This window comes from Crocodylus porosus, unplaced genomic scaffold (genome assembly GCF_001723895.1).
Source record: "Crocodylus porosus isolate Cpor-Errol unplaced genomic scaffold, CroPor_comp1, whole genome shotgun sequence".
In the NCBI taxonomy this organism is placed as follows: domain Eukaryota; kingdom Metazoa; phylum Chordata; order Crocodylia; family Crocodylidae; genus Crocodylus; species Crocodylus porosus.
In genome coordinates, this window is record NW_017728949.1 from 71,440,977 (window position 1) to 71,457,838 (window position 16,862).

Sequence of the window (16,862 nt, forward strand, 5' to 3'; positions counted from 1 at the left end):
AGCATTTGAGGGTTCAATAACAGTCTTGACATGAAAAACTACATCATGTGAACAGGCCGTTTCACTAGTCAATCTCATTGGAAGGGACAAACTATTTCACTCTGTCATCTGAATTACACAACTACTGGTGAAGATTCAGGGCTGCTGACAGGCTGAACAGGACCTCGTACTGATAACGATCTTGACCTACCACAAATTGGAGATATTTCTTGTGGGGAGATTTGATTGTAAACTGACATCCCAAAGAGATTAAAAACAAGTTCTCCTCCTACAGAGATGGTACAATGATACTTTGACCATCTTGAATCGTAAGTTGAGAATAGAAGCAGCGATCTTTCTTTGATCCAAGATTGGTGCTGTCCCCCTTTTCTTCAGAATCTGTCTCCCTACCATTCAATGTTACTTCCTCTATCATAACCGGAGCAAGCAAAGAGGAAACATTTTGCTGAAGCAAGTTCTTATGAGATGGCTCCCTGGAAGTAGACAAAAAAAGAGGCTATGGGGTAGTAAGCTCAAATGGATTGTATATTTAGCTATAATGGTATCCAATGCCCACTGGTCTGTTGTAATTGGGTTCATGCCCTAAGTTAGAAATGGTGAGGCAAGCCACTTGTAAAGAAATGGGCAGAGGTGCAGGCGGGGTGGGTCTCTTGAGGACGTCGTCAAAAGTCCTGCCTATTACTGGATGGAACGTGGGAGGCAGACTGGGCGGCCAAAGACTGCTTGTGTCTATCGAACCATTGTCACTTCCTACAACGCATCTCAGACTGGGCGGTAAACAGCTGAAGCAAATGAGAAACTAGGGGAATACCTGATATTTGTGTTTCTTTTGAGGCACAGAGAAAAACATTGTCAAAAAGCATAAAGTAGCTTTGAAATCTTTCAGCTTGTGGAGCCTTTTATCGAGTTTGATACAGAAAAGTCCTTTCCTACCAAGGACTCCAACTGTGAAGCAAAGTCAGGGTAAAAAGAATTACTTCAGCCTGCCAAGACTTCAGGACCTCATGGGCAGACGTTTAGAAGCTAAGTCCAATGGCTTTAATTTGGGATTTAGCCTTTTTCATCACTCAACACCAGTGAACATTGTAACAAATTATAATTCTTATGCACCTCTTAGTATTGAGTTCCTATTGTAATTCCCTTTAATGCTAACTCTGGTGTCATAATGGTATGAGGAAAGCAAACAGTTCTTTGGAGACCATCTCGGGGGGAGGGAAATACTCCCTGATCTAAAAAACAATTCCACAGCATCCTGGATTCGCAGCTTAATATACAGTAAGGAGGGCAATACTAAGGTGGGACAGATGTACCATTAGATGGCCCACAGGTGCACAAAAAGGCTTTAAAAATTAAGAAGTGAGGCGGGGAGGGCCAAGAGGACCAGTATTCCCTGTGCTGATATGTACTGAGTCGAAAGAAGGGATCTAGGTATGAGCGACCCCTTCTTTCCTTGGAGTTAGCTGCCACTCTGCCAGTCTGATAAACTCTCCCACACAGGGAAAGATATCCTGCCCAGAAGTTGGCTTAATTCTCTAAAGCCTTCTTATTTATTCTCACTCTATTTGATTTCCATAATAAGTGATCAGAGCCTTTTCTGCACCATACTAAACTCTCAGCCTTGCTATCTTCTAGCAGTTAGTCAACAGGTTAATAATGCAACGTATGAAAAATGTGTCCTGTTAGATTTTAAAACTGCTTTCTTGCAATTTTACTGAATGTTCTTCTTTTTAGATTCCAAGGAAATGTGAACAGACATGCCCACCCAAAGTGTGGACAGAAATGCCTACTTCATCTTCTCTGAAACACTAAATATTTTGTGTCTTTTTCATGTGTCCTATGTAAACAGTTCCCATCTTTTCAATCCCATTTCATATGAAAATTTTCCATGCCTACTTCTTTTCATGGCTGTTTCTGAACTCTTTCTGTTTCTGCTTATACTTTTTTTCATGCACAGCACCGAACTGAATGCAGAGTTCCAGGTGAGGATATACCATTGACTTATAATGCTACTACTATTCTTCATCCCTTTGCTTATGTATCTTTGGTTTGCATTTTGAAAGCTGCTTCACAACAAGCTCTTCAATGCTTGCCACATCGTTTTCCAGTCCAGAGCCTTCTCAAGTCTTAATCAGAATATTTTTTTCTCCATCTGCCAGTTCTGTCTTGTTTCCTTGTTTACCTTTTATCATGAAAAAACCCTAAGATTTATTCTCTCTCTGCCATAGGTTGAACCTCCAAATTAAATAAAACATTTGCTTGATAAATATAAAGTTAACGAGGAGGAGGAACAAAATAACTAAAAGATGACATAATAAACAACTGCTTCACAGCCCTTAAAGAATTAAAAAACACTAGCCAGGAAGTTCAGCGTTACAGAGAAAGTAAGAGTTCTTTCAGTCTGCAATAGACAAGTGAGGGATGGTAGGAAAGTCTTACATTTATCACACATAAATTATCCAGTGTTTGAATAAAAAAGCATGGTAGCAAAACTTGTATACTTCCTCAGAAAAGGAAATTCCTGGGGCTTTACTCTGGTCACTACCTGTTCTGCAGTCTGCAATGCTCCTTGTTGCAGTAACAATTCATGAGGCACTATGCTTTTAGAAAGAACCACAGAAGTTATGTCCCAAAATCATGAATGTGCAGAGAATACCATAAATAAATCTTCTATTTTCGTCTCTACAGCTAGCAAAGATTTCATTCCCCTAGCCCTATTCTTTAACTTAGCACAGCTGACTGAATATCTTCTGACTAGGTAGATATTACTGCCAGAGTCAGTAACATGACCTTCTGCAGCCCAAATGACTTCGAAATAGGTAGAAAGATTGTGATATCTTAAAGCTTTTTGTCATTTAATAAAGAAATGATTGTTTTAAATTCCAAATGTTATAGGTGCTTCATATTACTCACAGATTATACTTGTGTCTTTCATTTTGCAGAAGACAAATCAATACAACTCTTAATGAGTTATTTTTTTAGAGCAATAAATCACTGAAAGCTATAGGCTTCTGTGTAAATAAAATCTGCAGGCTTGAAAGATGAAGTATAACTTAATCCCCTAAAGGTACACTATTATTAAACCTTAGTTAATGAATATTTCCTTTAGAATACTTTTATCAAGTTTTAAATACTTGCTTAACTTGCCTAGATTTTGTACCTGAATGAAATTTGCACTAAACAGTTATAAACTAAATTGGATTTTCTTTGCTCAGAGATGCTCTAAGGCTAGCAAAAGGATCATTTACATTTTCTCAAGTATTCAGGGAACTATTTATTGAACATAATCCTTGCATTTTTTGTTTCCTGTGTAAAGCCTGTTACCTTGCACAGTATCTTTAGTCCACATTTATTTTTTATTTTTAGTTGCTGTATGAGATCTCACATTTGTTACAATCCTTTATAATCCAATTTACCATTTTTTTTTAAAGATGAAGAGTAATGTATTCTCTTTTAAGTTTATAAAGACAGGAGGTAAAGCAGATGGAGCATCTTAGTGGGCACGCATTCAAAACACACCATGTTAAGACTCCAACAACGCTGGCTTGTCACGTTTCTAGCTTCTATATGTGTACTGTTGTGACCAATGAAGGCAATGACAAACCCACATTATTGCCCACACCTATTAGTCTAGTGACAAAGCCTTCATAAAACAATATAAGTGGCACAGGGCTGGACTAACACATTCCACTCTGGCTCTGCATGCACAAGCTCCTGAACTAGTAGTCATACAGGTACATTGGTATGATGCTGTACGCGGGCACGAAGGGTTGAGTGCTAAGGCTGGGTATGTGCAGGAGGAGACAAAGATATGCCTGTAGCAGTAGCAAAGTCTGATGGCTTTGTTGACATATCCGTGAACTTGAGATGCCCAACAACTAGAAAGTGTGGAGAGGAGATAAGCATGACAGCGGGAGAACAAGCTAGAAACAAGCCAGCCTGGCAGCTCCTGGTCAGAAAGGTCTCAGGGACTGAAAGCAATGGAAAAGCTCTGAGGAGCTGGAGAGACTCTAAAGGAAAAGAGCTGAGTACATTTGGGAGTGCTCAAGGCTATGCAGGCTGGATGGGAAACGGAGGGACTGCTTAATATCTGTGGAGAGAACGAAGAAATTCTGGCTGGTTGACCTTTGCACCAATATATATCTTAACTGAAGAGACTGCTTTGCTGTGAATTGTGGGTTGCATGGCATCACCCCAACAGGAGCTGAAGTCAAGAGGAACTAGAACTGGAACTGGCTCCGTGAGTCAGGGTCATGGAGAACCACAGAAGCTGAGGGACCAAAAGGCCAGGGCTTCACAGACGGAAGGATCTCAGGCTTCCCTTTGCTCTAAAAGCTAATCCTGGGCTGGCCTCAAGGGGTACTCTCAGAGACCAGACATGGCTGCAGCAGTCCTAAGCAAGCAAACTCTAATGGAGAGCACTCCATGACACTTGGATCCAACTACATCATCACAGTACAAGCAAGTCTTTCTAAATCCTACATTTTGAGGTTACTCTCTTCTTCAGATCTTAGACAAATCTGATCTTTGGGAATAGGAGATGTGAATTCCCTGGCCACTGTCTCAAGGCTTTGTTACATTTTAGATCGTGAGCTGCACAAATGTTGATCATTGTTAGTGCTAGCTCCAGTCTGGAGCAATCACACTTCAGGCCAGCAAGGACCTGAAGGACTAAAAGGTAAGAACACCCCCTCCCCCACCGCCATTCTAGGCTTCCTCCCTGCACCCTGGGGATCCCCCAGCTCCCTCTCCCTACCCCTGTCCTCCTCCCAGGATTCCCCCCTCCCTCCTGCCTTCCCCTGCCCTTAGAGCATTACTCTATTTGTGGCTGCCCATGCTGTCTTCTCCAGGGAAAGATACAGGGAAGAAGTAACCTGCCTGCATAGCTGCCCAGCTGCTGCTCCTCTGGCCCAGAGAGCAGCAGCAGCAGCAACAGTGGCTGGCCTGGCAGGTTAATCTTTCCCTGTCTGCTGCCTTGGGACAGGCAGTGTGGGCAGCCACAAGCAAGAGGTGGACAAGGACACGGGAGCGGTGGTGCTGGGGAGGGCAGTGAGCCCAATGTAGGCCAGTGGAGAGGGGGGACAGGTGGGATGTTTACACTAAGACGTAGCCTAGAGTAGCTACATGTTAGTGTAACACAGTGGCAACTGCAGTGATCAGCCATGGGGGACCTCTTCCCAATCAGCAAGATTGGATGTGGTCACTGACTGGTCACTGGGGGGGCACATGTCCCCCCCACTAAGGTGACACACAAGTTGCTTATGTTCTAACATGAGCTTGGTAACATAGATTAGAGATAATCCTGCCCTGGAGTGTCAAACAAGAGTTTAAAACCAGTTCAAGTGTTCATGTGAGGACAATCTGGGTGTTAAGAGCTCCAGGACTCTCCCAAAATTACCATGTAACAAGGTCCTCCTTTGGGAAGGAGGATAAGAGTAAAGGCTTTTTCCAAAATATACCTTTATCTCATTATGGCTGCATTTCTGTAGGAGCTGGTAAGGCTTTCTTCTTGGAATGGTAACATACAGCTAGGTCCACTATGCAACAAAGATAATCTCATGTCACCTAGAATATGCCCTGGAGTCAAATATAGCCAAGGTGGGTAATGCTGATAAGATGAAGAGTGCCTCGGAAATGCCCACAGCAACTCTTTTCTATGTGTGCATCTACTTTCCTCATAAAAGTGTGCACATAACCTGAAAAATATAAGAGTAGTAGTGGGGGAAACCCTATGTTATTGCTCTTTTATTCTAAAAACAAAAACAGAAACATACTGTAATATTCTTGAAAAGGAGCCGTTCCTGATAAGAATTAATGGAAGTCTCAACAGAACTTGTGGTTCCAGAGATAACCAAGTGATGCCAGAGCTGGGTGGTAGATGGTTGCAGTGCTAGTATATACAAAGTTAGCTGAGCAGCAATTAGTGCCAAAGTAGCTGCCAGCACTGGTGGTTGGACACATATCACTACTGAAACAGATTCGTACAGGCAGAGACTGAGTGCCAAGGCTTGTTCTTCCTCACCATCATTTCCTGCAATTCATGAAAGATTTTGGTGACAGGCCTTTCTGAGGTTCCCTTGTTGCCCTAACAGCTCCTTGCACACTTTTCAGAATCCAGTGATGCTCCCTCTGCTGGTTGCTAGTTGTAAAGTGCAGAGAAACCTACACTAGGGTTTGTATTTCATCCTGAGATTTTCAAGTTTAATATTGCAGGCTCAGTTGGTTAGTGGTGCTGGAAGAAGCAGGAACACAACAAGATAAGATGACAGCAGACTCAGAGAAGCACCACTTCTGCAAATGGGCACATGCCAAACATTTCTAAGCCTAAATAAACAGAAAGCAAACTTTTCCACCCAAATTATAAGTGAAATTGGCTTAAAAAGATGTCACACTGATTTTACTCACAAAGCATATGCTGTAAATGAGAAAGATTCATTGAATTCTTGATTCAAAGCAAAGAGAATGAATTCTTGTTACAAGAGTATAAAACTGACCATGAGCTATCAGCACCAAGAAAATTATAGGAAAAGAACACGCTGTTACAGAGTAGGTGAGTGGGTAAATAAAAGTTCAATTAATTAAAATAATGTGAAAGGCTGAATTACTGGTGTATAATTTTCTCTACTCTAAAGGCACCAGAGAGACTGGATTCCTCCCCAGGGAAGCATAAAGCAGTCTCCACTTAAAGATTTTCTAGTTATACAGGAATAAAGGGACTATACAAGCCAGGTTTTTTGGTTTTTTGGTTTTTTTGTTTTAAAGCTGGTGAATTACAGAGACATCCCAATTCTGTCCACAGCCGGAGGTACAGAAGGTAGAATGGTAACCACTCCTGAGAAATAAGTGGCAAACAGTGGTGATTTGCACCTGAAGATATGGATACACAATGACGTTTAATCCTTTGTGACATGATCATAAAAACAGGAAGGACACTTCATTAGAAAAGCAAATAGGGCCAATTTAGGAAAAAGTCTATAACAGCATCCTCCTACAGAAAATCTGATTTGTAGGAGAATCTCCAAATCAGTTAATAACCTTCTCATATGGTTACGAAATACTGTCTAGATGATATGGTTGTAAAACTGGTTGGATCATTATGCTCAAAGAATAGCCATCAGCAACTGGAGGTCTAACTAAGAGGAGGTGAGGCAGGTTTGAGTAGGGTTCTCTAGCTGTCTTTGCCTTCATTAATCACTTGGAAGATGGTGTGGAGAGCATGCTTAATAAATGTTCAGGTAACACCAAACTGGGTGGATATTTTGGAGAATAAAATTCAGACATTTGGGAGGATAAAATGAGGACTGAAAATATCCTCCATATGTTGTAGAAATCGTCTGAAATTAATCAGATGAATTTCAGTAACAAAGAGTGAAAGGCATTTAGGCCAAAACAATCAAACGTACAGTACAAATTAGGAAATTACTGCCTTGACTAGGACATAAAAGAACCTGGAGGCTATTCTGCACTGCAAGCTGAATGTCAACACTGTGCTAGTGTTGCCAGGAAAAGCCAAAACTTGTCTGAAATTAATTTTTTTGTATTAACAGGAATGTCACTTACAAGTCACTAAGGGCATTTACAGATGTGCTCCGGGAGGCACAGGGGAGCACTTTAATTAGTGAGCTGCTGTAATTAAAAGCACATGATCGTCACATGTATCAGCATCCCCACACTGAAAAAAAAGGTGGCAGAGTCCTTTAAACTAAAGATCGTTCGCGAAGCTCTAGTTCAAAGTGCCCCACCGCCATTTTTCAGCGTAGGGATGCTGATACACATGATGCTGGAGGCTGCTGGAGCATATTAATTTCTGCATTCCAGCAGACTCAATTAATCAAGTCTGCTCCAATGCACTGGATTTACAGAGTGTTCGAGCAGCCACCCTACATGTGTGTAAGTGCCCTCTATTCGGTGCTGGTGAGACCTTAGCTACAGTATTTGAATGACTTTTGGACACTACATCTCAAATATATGAAGGATTGTTGTAAAAAATGATAGTAATAAACTATCTTCTGTATTCACAGAAGACAGGTTATATAATGGTCTTAAAATTACAGAAAATTTGGTAGGATATTAGGAAGAACTTTCTAACTATGAAAGGCTAGGCAGAAGTATGCCTGCCCTGAGTATGCAGTTTGATAAGATGACGTCCTGAGGTCCCTTATAGCTCTATTTCTTGGTGATTCTTTGATGTAACATAGGTCATATCCCTTATTTTTCAACTACTGCAAACTATAGTTTGCAGTGAAAATGCATGTTATTTACTCTCCTGGAATTATGCCAAGATAGGAAGAAGTAAAGAACATAACATTCAACTAATATGAACAGGATTATTCCTGTGACTAAGTTTACCAAACTTCCTAAGTGCGTGTAAATCAAGCCCTCTATTTTTACATTGTGATTCAATCAGTATTTAAAATTGATTTAAGTCACTTTGTCTTCCTAGACCTTCAACTTATGCACTAGTACCAAAAATTCTTCCTCAATTAATAAATACTGGCATGATTTTTTTCTTAACAATATAGAAACAAGTGGTCATTAGAGACAAACTTATCCTCTCTGCCCCCAGATATAGATAATATACATATACCCAGTATGGGGGAAGGGGGAGAGAGGGAAAAGGTGCATACCCAGGTGTAGTTAATATACATATACCCAGCATGGGAAGGTATGAGCGTATGTATGGGGCATATATAGATATCAGGGATCTCAGGAGGTCATCTAATCAAGCTTCCTGCTCAAGGCATTGGTTTGGAACATCTAAACTAATCCAAACAAGGGATCAATTACAGAAACATAGAGAAGTAGGGCTGCAAGTTAAGTAGGGCTCCATAGGTTCTCTAGCCCAACACCCTGCCTGAGGAGAGGAGGGTCATCCCTATCCAAACCATCCTATACAAATCCATAATCTAACTTCTTAATAAAACTATAATCAAGCTAAACACAACACGAGACATAACACCCTGCTACCAGTAAACCAGTAGGACCACAGCGGACACCACCCTGCTTCTATAAGAGATTGTTAATATACACTCAAGAGATCCCAAGAATAGGATCCACATCTCCCACTAGGAAGGAAGGCAAAAAACCCCACAATACATACCAAGCTGACTATGGGGTAAAATTCCTTCCAGACCCCAAATATAGCAATCAGTCTGTTCTTAAGTGGAGGGATAAGACTCTAGCCAGGAATCTCCAGCTCTAAGTCACAGCAGGAGTATTGGCACACCCCAGTCAAAATCCACAGCTGGCTTCTGGCAACACCCAATGCCTCTGAGGAAGGCTTAAAAAAGTGACACATGTACAGCAGGGGGTGGAGTGGAGTAAAGAGGGGGCAAGGGAGACATTCAGATTACAATATAAGCATAGCTATGCCTAGATCATCTCTGAGCAGGGGCTGTCCAACTTCTTCCTGAACACCTTTAGCAGTGGAGAGTCCACCACCTCCCCAGACAGTCTATTCTACCACGTCACTGTTCTAACAGTGAAGAAATAATTAATATCTAATATCCAATCTGAGTCTGTTTTCCTGCAACTTTAAGCCAATGGACAATGTCCTCCTCCTTTGCAGCAAAAGATAAAAGGTGTTTTCCCTCTTCTTTATAGCAGCCCTTCAACTATTTGAAGAGTGGTATTGTGTCCTGTCTTAAGTACCTTTTACCTCCATAGTTAGCAAGTTCATCCTAATATCAGACATACATTTCCTTGTAGTATAGGCAACTATTGATCCTCCGGATCATGGTGTACTTGTGAAAGGTCTAGTCATGTGCCTAATGAATCCACTTGTATTGTGTCCTGCGATCACTACACCAAGACTTTTGATGCATATGCCTAGGCATGAGTATGGAAAGGTGTCCAATACCTACCCCCCACCCCCACCTTTAGACCACTGAGACAGAATCCAAAGGCCAGAATGAATCCAGTTGTTCAGTGCTTTGATGGTTGTAACTTCTGCCAGAGAGTAAGAGATAAGAACTACTGCAGGCTGCCTAATGCCTCAGCGATGGTATGTTTCTGTCAGGGTGAGGTCCCTTAGCCTTTCTCCGATCAAGGGGTATCCATAAGGCGGGGGCGCTACAGTTTTGAGGTGCCCTATACTCATCTTACTCTGGAAATTGCAACATTGTGGTATTTTTCTATAAGAGCTACCCTGCCACAAGTCGCCTCTCCATGTTGGCACAAGACCCTCCAGTCAGATGCAGTTTATGGTCATACACAGGACCATACATACAGGCTCTCTCAGAACCATATAGGCTTGATGCTTAGTAACAAGACAGTGATCTACCAGGAAACAAGAATTAATAGGCAAAATGTACTCAAAAAATTGTAATTTCATGCCTCGTTTCCTTCTTTCTCCTCAGAGCAAATGCAAATTAAAATAAATAAAAAATAAGAAAAGCAAGACAATAACCTGAAAATAACCACATTTAGCTTCTGAAACAAACAAAGAAACAGAAAATATATTTGATGACCACTCATCTTAGGAACTGATTCACAGAATCCAAAAAGGGTGCCAACGTGAGAAAAAAAGCAACTGCCTTTTTAACTATCAGGCAGCACAGAGCTACATTTTAACTTTTCATGATGCAGTGTCCCCCTGTGATTTCACTTGTACAGAAGATTAACATTAACATTTTACAATACATTTGTCACTGTCAACTATATACATGTTTCCTGTGCAGTACCTGATTATTATGCAAGTTTATAGACATCACCCTCATTTTGTTTTCTTCAAATACCACACTCCCAAGAAACCCAACATTGCTATCTTCACTTATCCTTTCAGAATATCATCTATTAATTTTACATTGACTATTACAAAGTTTGAAAAGAGAATTCTTCCTAATGAAAACCTGCATGAGGATCAAGATGCAAAGTAATTCCTATGACCTGTCTTCGTTCTTTTAGAACCATGCTTTAATATTCTGAATATTTTTCATTGTTACCACTGAAGCAAGTTTATGCCACTAAATCAAATGAGCAAACAAAAAAGAAAATCACATATGCAATTATCCTTCTAAATGTGTGTAAATCAGGCCTTCCATTTTTACATCATGATTCAATTAGTAAATAAAATTGATTCAAGTCATTACGCGTTCCTAGACTCTCAACCCATGCACATCCATCAGGCATCCCAACCCTACACCAAATTCCTCAAACCAGAACCAGCAACATCGATCGTCCAAGGACGCCAGCTACACTATCTCTAAGCATGCTAAGGACTGCCCGGTATACACAGAAAACACAACCTCTGGCTTAGTTTCAAAGTAACAAAGTTAGGAAGAGATGTTACCACATATGTTTTCTGTGCACGTGATCAATTTTGCAAACATAGAATATCAGATTGCATACAAACCAGGGTATAGCATGTATTGATTGATTTCTACATCCAGCATGATGTTTCTAGCAGATTTTCTAATTTTTTCTTTCTTATTTTTATTCCTTAATTTTTTATCTTTTCAATTTCCCTTCTTCCACACAACACATTTATTGTGTTTCATTATTAGTCATAAAGTTAAAAACATAAATTAAAAGTGGGCTATAATGTTTCGGTTACTTCTGGAAAAAAAATCACAGAATTACAATTTGAAAAAAAACCCCTCTAATATTTTAATGAGCATCAATCCCTCTTTTTACAAAGTGTGACTTACAGAAAGCAAAGTTCCCACAGCCTTCATACTTAGAAGTTTTGAAGAAAATTAAGATTTTAGGTTTTTATGTCAGATACAGGTACATGTTATTTATTTACCTGCATGGAAATCGACACCCACAGCAAATGAAGTTCCAGATATAGGCATTAAGGCATCTGTTTTGTCATTTGGATCAAGAGGAATTCCTCTAATTCCTTCATGAACAGAATACATAAGAAATGATTCAATACCTGAGGGAAAATAAATAATGGAAACAAAATTCAGTCGTTATAGGTTAACATGCAGTGCTGTGCACAATATAGGCACTTAAATACTTAAATAAAACTCATACATCTAGATTTCTTTAGAAGTTTATCTGTTGCTCATTAAGCATCACTGCATTGTTTTCTTGCTTTCTACATAAGCAAACATACAAATTATAAGCCACCAAAGAACAATCTAATGACCTCATGTCACTTTATAGACTTCCTGTATTCTTTCTTGAAACCAAGTCCTGATTGAAAAATAAGCCCCTCTTGGTTAAAACATTACTAGTCATGGTAAATCCATCAGCCATCCTTAGTAAGTTGCCCTATTGTTTAGTTGTCCTCACTGTTTGGGTGACTTATTTCTCCTGTGAATGTATTTTGTTTCCACTGATGTCTTCCTCAAATGGACTAAAGATCCCTCCTCCCCACTAATATTAAAGTTCTGTTCACAATGAAGATGTTCGTTGAGTATAACAAAATCATATCTTAACCAGCTTCTTTGCTAAATTGAACAAACTGAGCCTAACGGATGCTTCCTTGAAAGGCATATTTTAGTCAGTCATTCTCATGGCTTTTCCCTGAACCTTCTTCAAATTTTAACATCCTCCCTGAATTGTGGATACTGGAATTATACACAGTATCATTCATATCAATGCCAGATGGATACATCTCTATAGCTATTTAAGATGCCCATGACTATACATTCAAGGATGACATTACTCCCTCTTCTATTAACAGCTTTACACTGTAAAATCATGTTCACTCAGTAATCCATTATGACACCAGATTCATATTTGGGTTCGCTGCTACCCAGGATATCACCCCCAACCTTGCAAACATAGTGCTCTCTTTATCCTTTGGTGTATGCCAAATGAGATGTTTTTCTTTTTAAACCTTATCTACTTTAAATATTTGAATTTGATAGTAATAATATATTCGTGTGTGTATAATATGATATATTATATGCATATTATGGTATGCATGCAAAATCAAGGTTAAGAAAATAAAGTTTTAGGGAGTCATCTTGTGCTTAATTATGGTTCATTTTAAAGCACTGAGGGATTACTAGACCCCGGATTTAACCTTGTTCATTTAGCCTCAGTACTGCATCCTTCTGTGTTTATCCTATTCAATGAATGAGACAGAGATCATACAGAAAAACTGTATTTTGATTGTGTAATTAAAAATTCTGGGCATCTATACATGTGCTGGATGTCTGGTCTGACGTGCTAATTAGCAAGTCAGAGCAGAGTCAATTTATCAAGTCAGCTGGAAGCAGCCTCTGTGTCTCTTGTATTCAACAACCCTGTGTTTCAAAATGCCAGTGGGGCTGCTCTAACTAAAGCTCCATTGTGTTTTAGTTCAAAAGCACAACTCCACCATTGTCTCAGAGCTGACATGCATTTCGCCACGTATACAACTGTATGCGCCGCAGCACTTTTAAAAGAGCCTGGTGCTGCGGCACAAACGTGTACAAATGCCCAAAAGATCCAAATGTTGGGAGAGCTTCAAAGTATTTAATTTGAAATCTTTTCAAGAAATTGGGGGTAGGGGAGGTGATGGGGGAGAATCCTTGAACTGCAACAAATTCTGGAGGTAGAACCCTTTCTGGAGTTTAGGGTTAAAATAATAATTGTAACCCTTATGAATACCCGTTTCTTTTAAATTTGCCTGTGTTAAGTTTCCAAAACATTAGTTTTTCATATCCTGTGACAATATGAGCATGAAAAAAAGATATATTCCTCTTGTTTTGTTTTAAAAAACCCCAACCAAATACATAGAGCAATCCAAGAGACATGAAAAGCAAAAAAAAGAGCTGTTATGAGCCCTTCATACTTTTTCAGTGCATCTTTGTTTGAAAAGAAAGAGATATACACGTTTCCTAGCATTTATTTATTGTTTATTTATTTATAGCCAAAATAAATCTGTTTGAAAAAGAAGGAACAAGGGAATGAAATAGGGAAATGAAAATCAAAGTTGCAATTCAACCTTTAATTTAATGATAACTCTGTGTTTCCACTTTAATGTAGCCATAGTTTTATTAGTAACACTACTCATTTAAGTTAAAAAAATAATAAGAATAATGATTCCTTTCTGTTTAATTGTTTCCATACATTTGGCTTAGCAAAATTAGAATTTTAAAGCTTTATACCTTGACATGACATACGATTTTTTTGAAGATTGTAGCCCACAGTACACATGCATGTTCTAGTAGTTTCTGATGTTGGTAAGCAAAGTTGGGAACATCCACCATTGTTGGTTTGACAGGAATTGATACCTACAGGAAGATTGGAGGGGGGAGGGGGGACAGAAAAAAGAGAGGAGAAAAACAATTCCTGGATACAGCTTACTACATACTGTTGAAAATTAGGCTGTTCTATTACATGATATTAGGGTTTATATATAATTTTATCAAATCATAATATTATGATAATCTGAATTATCTGAGAATATAGATATGCATATGTTGAAATTACAAACATCTTCAGGTTAATTTCATATTGTGCTTTTACAATTCATTAAAGTTCCTTTAAAATAAACTAGCCCTGACTTAATTTGTTCTTTTGGCATAATCAGAAAAGGGCAGAAAAGGGAGTAGGGAAGGATGTCTACTTTAAATTAAGAAAACATGGTAATTTAAAAAAATATATTACTGTGTCAAGTTCACATTGTTGAACGCTCTGGGCCATGTTGTTACGTGGAAGTCATTGTTAAAATTAAATTTAATGTTAAAGAAATATGTGTATTAAGTATATATTAATTTACTGACTTATTTTACTTGGGAACAACCACCTGATTCTCCAAATACTGTGTCAAGTTCATAACATTGTGGGTTACCTCTTTATCCAAGACATGAATTTTCATTTTTTCTATATTGTGTCAATAGCAAACATTATCCTGGTAATCATAGCTAGAAGTCCCTCTGAAATACCGCAAGAAGAGTCCAGGCACAGTTTACTAATTAAAAATGAATGTCTAAACTTAAATAACTTATTAACTTGCACAGCAAGTTAATTAAATATCTAATGCTTATACCACTCTTAACTATATTAGGACTTGCAATAATATTCACAGCGTGTCAGGAATTGATACAAACTTCAACAAACCCCCTTCAGAAAAGCAAAGTACCATGAACAGATATGCATCAAATGTGCTGCAAAAATATAAGGCAGTACAATAACCAAAAACAAAACACAACAAAAACCCAGAAAGAATTATTTTGGCTCCTAAACGCATATTAAGATGGTGGGATTTGACTGTGCAATCAGACCTCCTCTTCTTACATGCCACTTTTATTTTGAACTCACAACTGTTTCCTGATTCTTTGAACAGATTCGACATTGGAGGCAATAGATATATTATGATGATCCAACTAAAGAGCTGGAATAACCTAGTGAGGTGTTGGATGCCCTTCAGGGAATATTATGACTTCAAATTCTCAACTGTCTACTGGTTGTTTGGTACAATTTATAATGATTTTTTGCTTAGACAAAACAGCACATTAAATCTCCTTCTAAACACCCTCTCCAACATCTTTCAACCTTTTCCTGATTTACATACGACTTCCAACGTATGAACTGCAAAGAGATGTCTAGAGCACTAACTGCATATGTCTAAGGGTTCGTCCAAGCAATTACAGCATAACACTTTTTGAGTTAGGTATCTGCACCTATGGAGTCATTTCCCATCAAATCAGGATCATCAAAATAATATGATTGAAGGGTTTCCTGGTGTGGGGAGTTTCAAGTTGTTTTCTGTGCTGTTTTCCACTATCACAATAAAGCAGAAACACAGTCTCTCTTTCTTGCTCCCTTCTGTCCTGTCAGGTTCATACCAACAGAATGACATTTGTCAATTGCCAGTTGAAACTACAAGTATCTCCCTAAGATAGGAGTTGTAGGTTTTTCCGAGAAACACCTCTGTTCAAGGAATCATTACTGGATATTTCTGTGAATGACTAATGGTCCCCAGTAAGATGGTTATAGAGAAGTTGTTGGAAAAGTACATTAAACGTTTCCTAGCTAGATACAATGTTATTAATCTCAGACTTTTTAAGTTTAAAGCTGAAAATGGGACTGAAACAACACTGCTAATATTAACTGATGACCTCTTGCTAGAAACAATGATAATAGAACATTTTTGCTGATTTTATGAAAATATATACTCTTCTTCAAAAGGGGAAATATTCTGTCTGAGTCTCTGAGCATTCCCAAATCCCAACCAGAACATTACTTATGAGTACTATGGTCATATTCATAAAGTGGTACAGGAGTAGCTTCATCATCAGAAGGACATATTAGAATACCTCTCTGGTGAAATCCTGTATTTAGATAGCTCTCACTTTAATTGGAGTTCCCAGACTCATTTATTATAAAAAAAATGGAGACTCCGTGACACTGGTCAATACCCCCAAACTATTATCAGAAAGTGACAGGAAGGAATATCGCTCCATGGCGAACATAAACATGAGTCATGCTTTTCAGGGTCTGGACTTACACAAAGACGCATCATGCCTCTGTCTTAGCTCAGACCTTTCTGCCTAAAGTCAGTTCAGAGGCAGATCAGCTCTCTCCAATGTCTTGACACTGAAACAGTGATCTGTATTTCTCATGGTATTGACTCTCTGGTATAAATGTACTCAGTATGTTAACAGCAAGGATAATTCCAGTTGTCTAGTCACCAAGAGACTGTGCAATTTTGAGAAAGTTGGTGCAAAAGATACCTGCATTGTGGAGACCATTTTCAGTGTCATCAGCAAGGAGCTTATGGGTATCATGGACCAAAATAGCTTACATTATTCTTTCTTAATAGTGGTTGCCTAGAGGATTCTGACCTTGACAGGTTGCAACAGTGGGCGGATGAGAATAGGATGGGGTTTAACACTGATAAGTGCAAGGTGTTGCACATGGGGAAGCAGTCAGGAAGGCCAACCGTACCTTGTAATGCATCCACAGATGCATCTCGAGCA

General features: G+C 39.0%; 1 protein-coding gene across 1 annotated transcript in view; it reads right to left on the reverse strand.

Annotated features, from left to right (window-relative positions):
• LRP1B (LDL receptor related protein 1B) overlaps nt 1–16,862 on the reverse strand; it is a 1,585,724-nt gene that overhangs the window by 487,844 nt on the left and 1,081,018 nt on the right. The window contains exons 34-35 of the mRNA XM_019553609.1: nt 14,046–14,171; nt 11,744–11,875 (exon numbers count right to left, since the gene is read on the reverse strand). Coding sequence (XP_019409154.1) covers nt 11,744–11,875; nt 14,046–14,171 — 258 coding nt within the window. The remainder of the gene's footprint in view (nt 1–11,743; nt 11,876–14,045; nt 14,172–16,862) is intronic.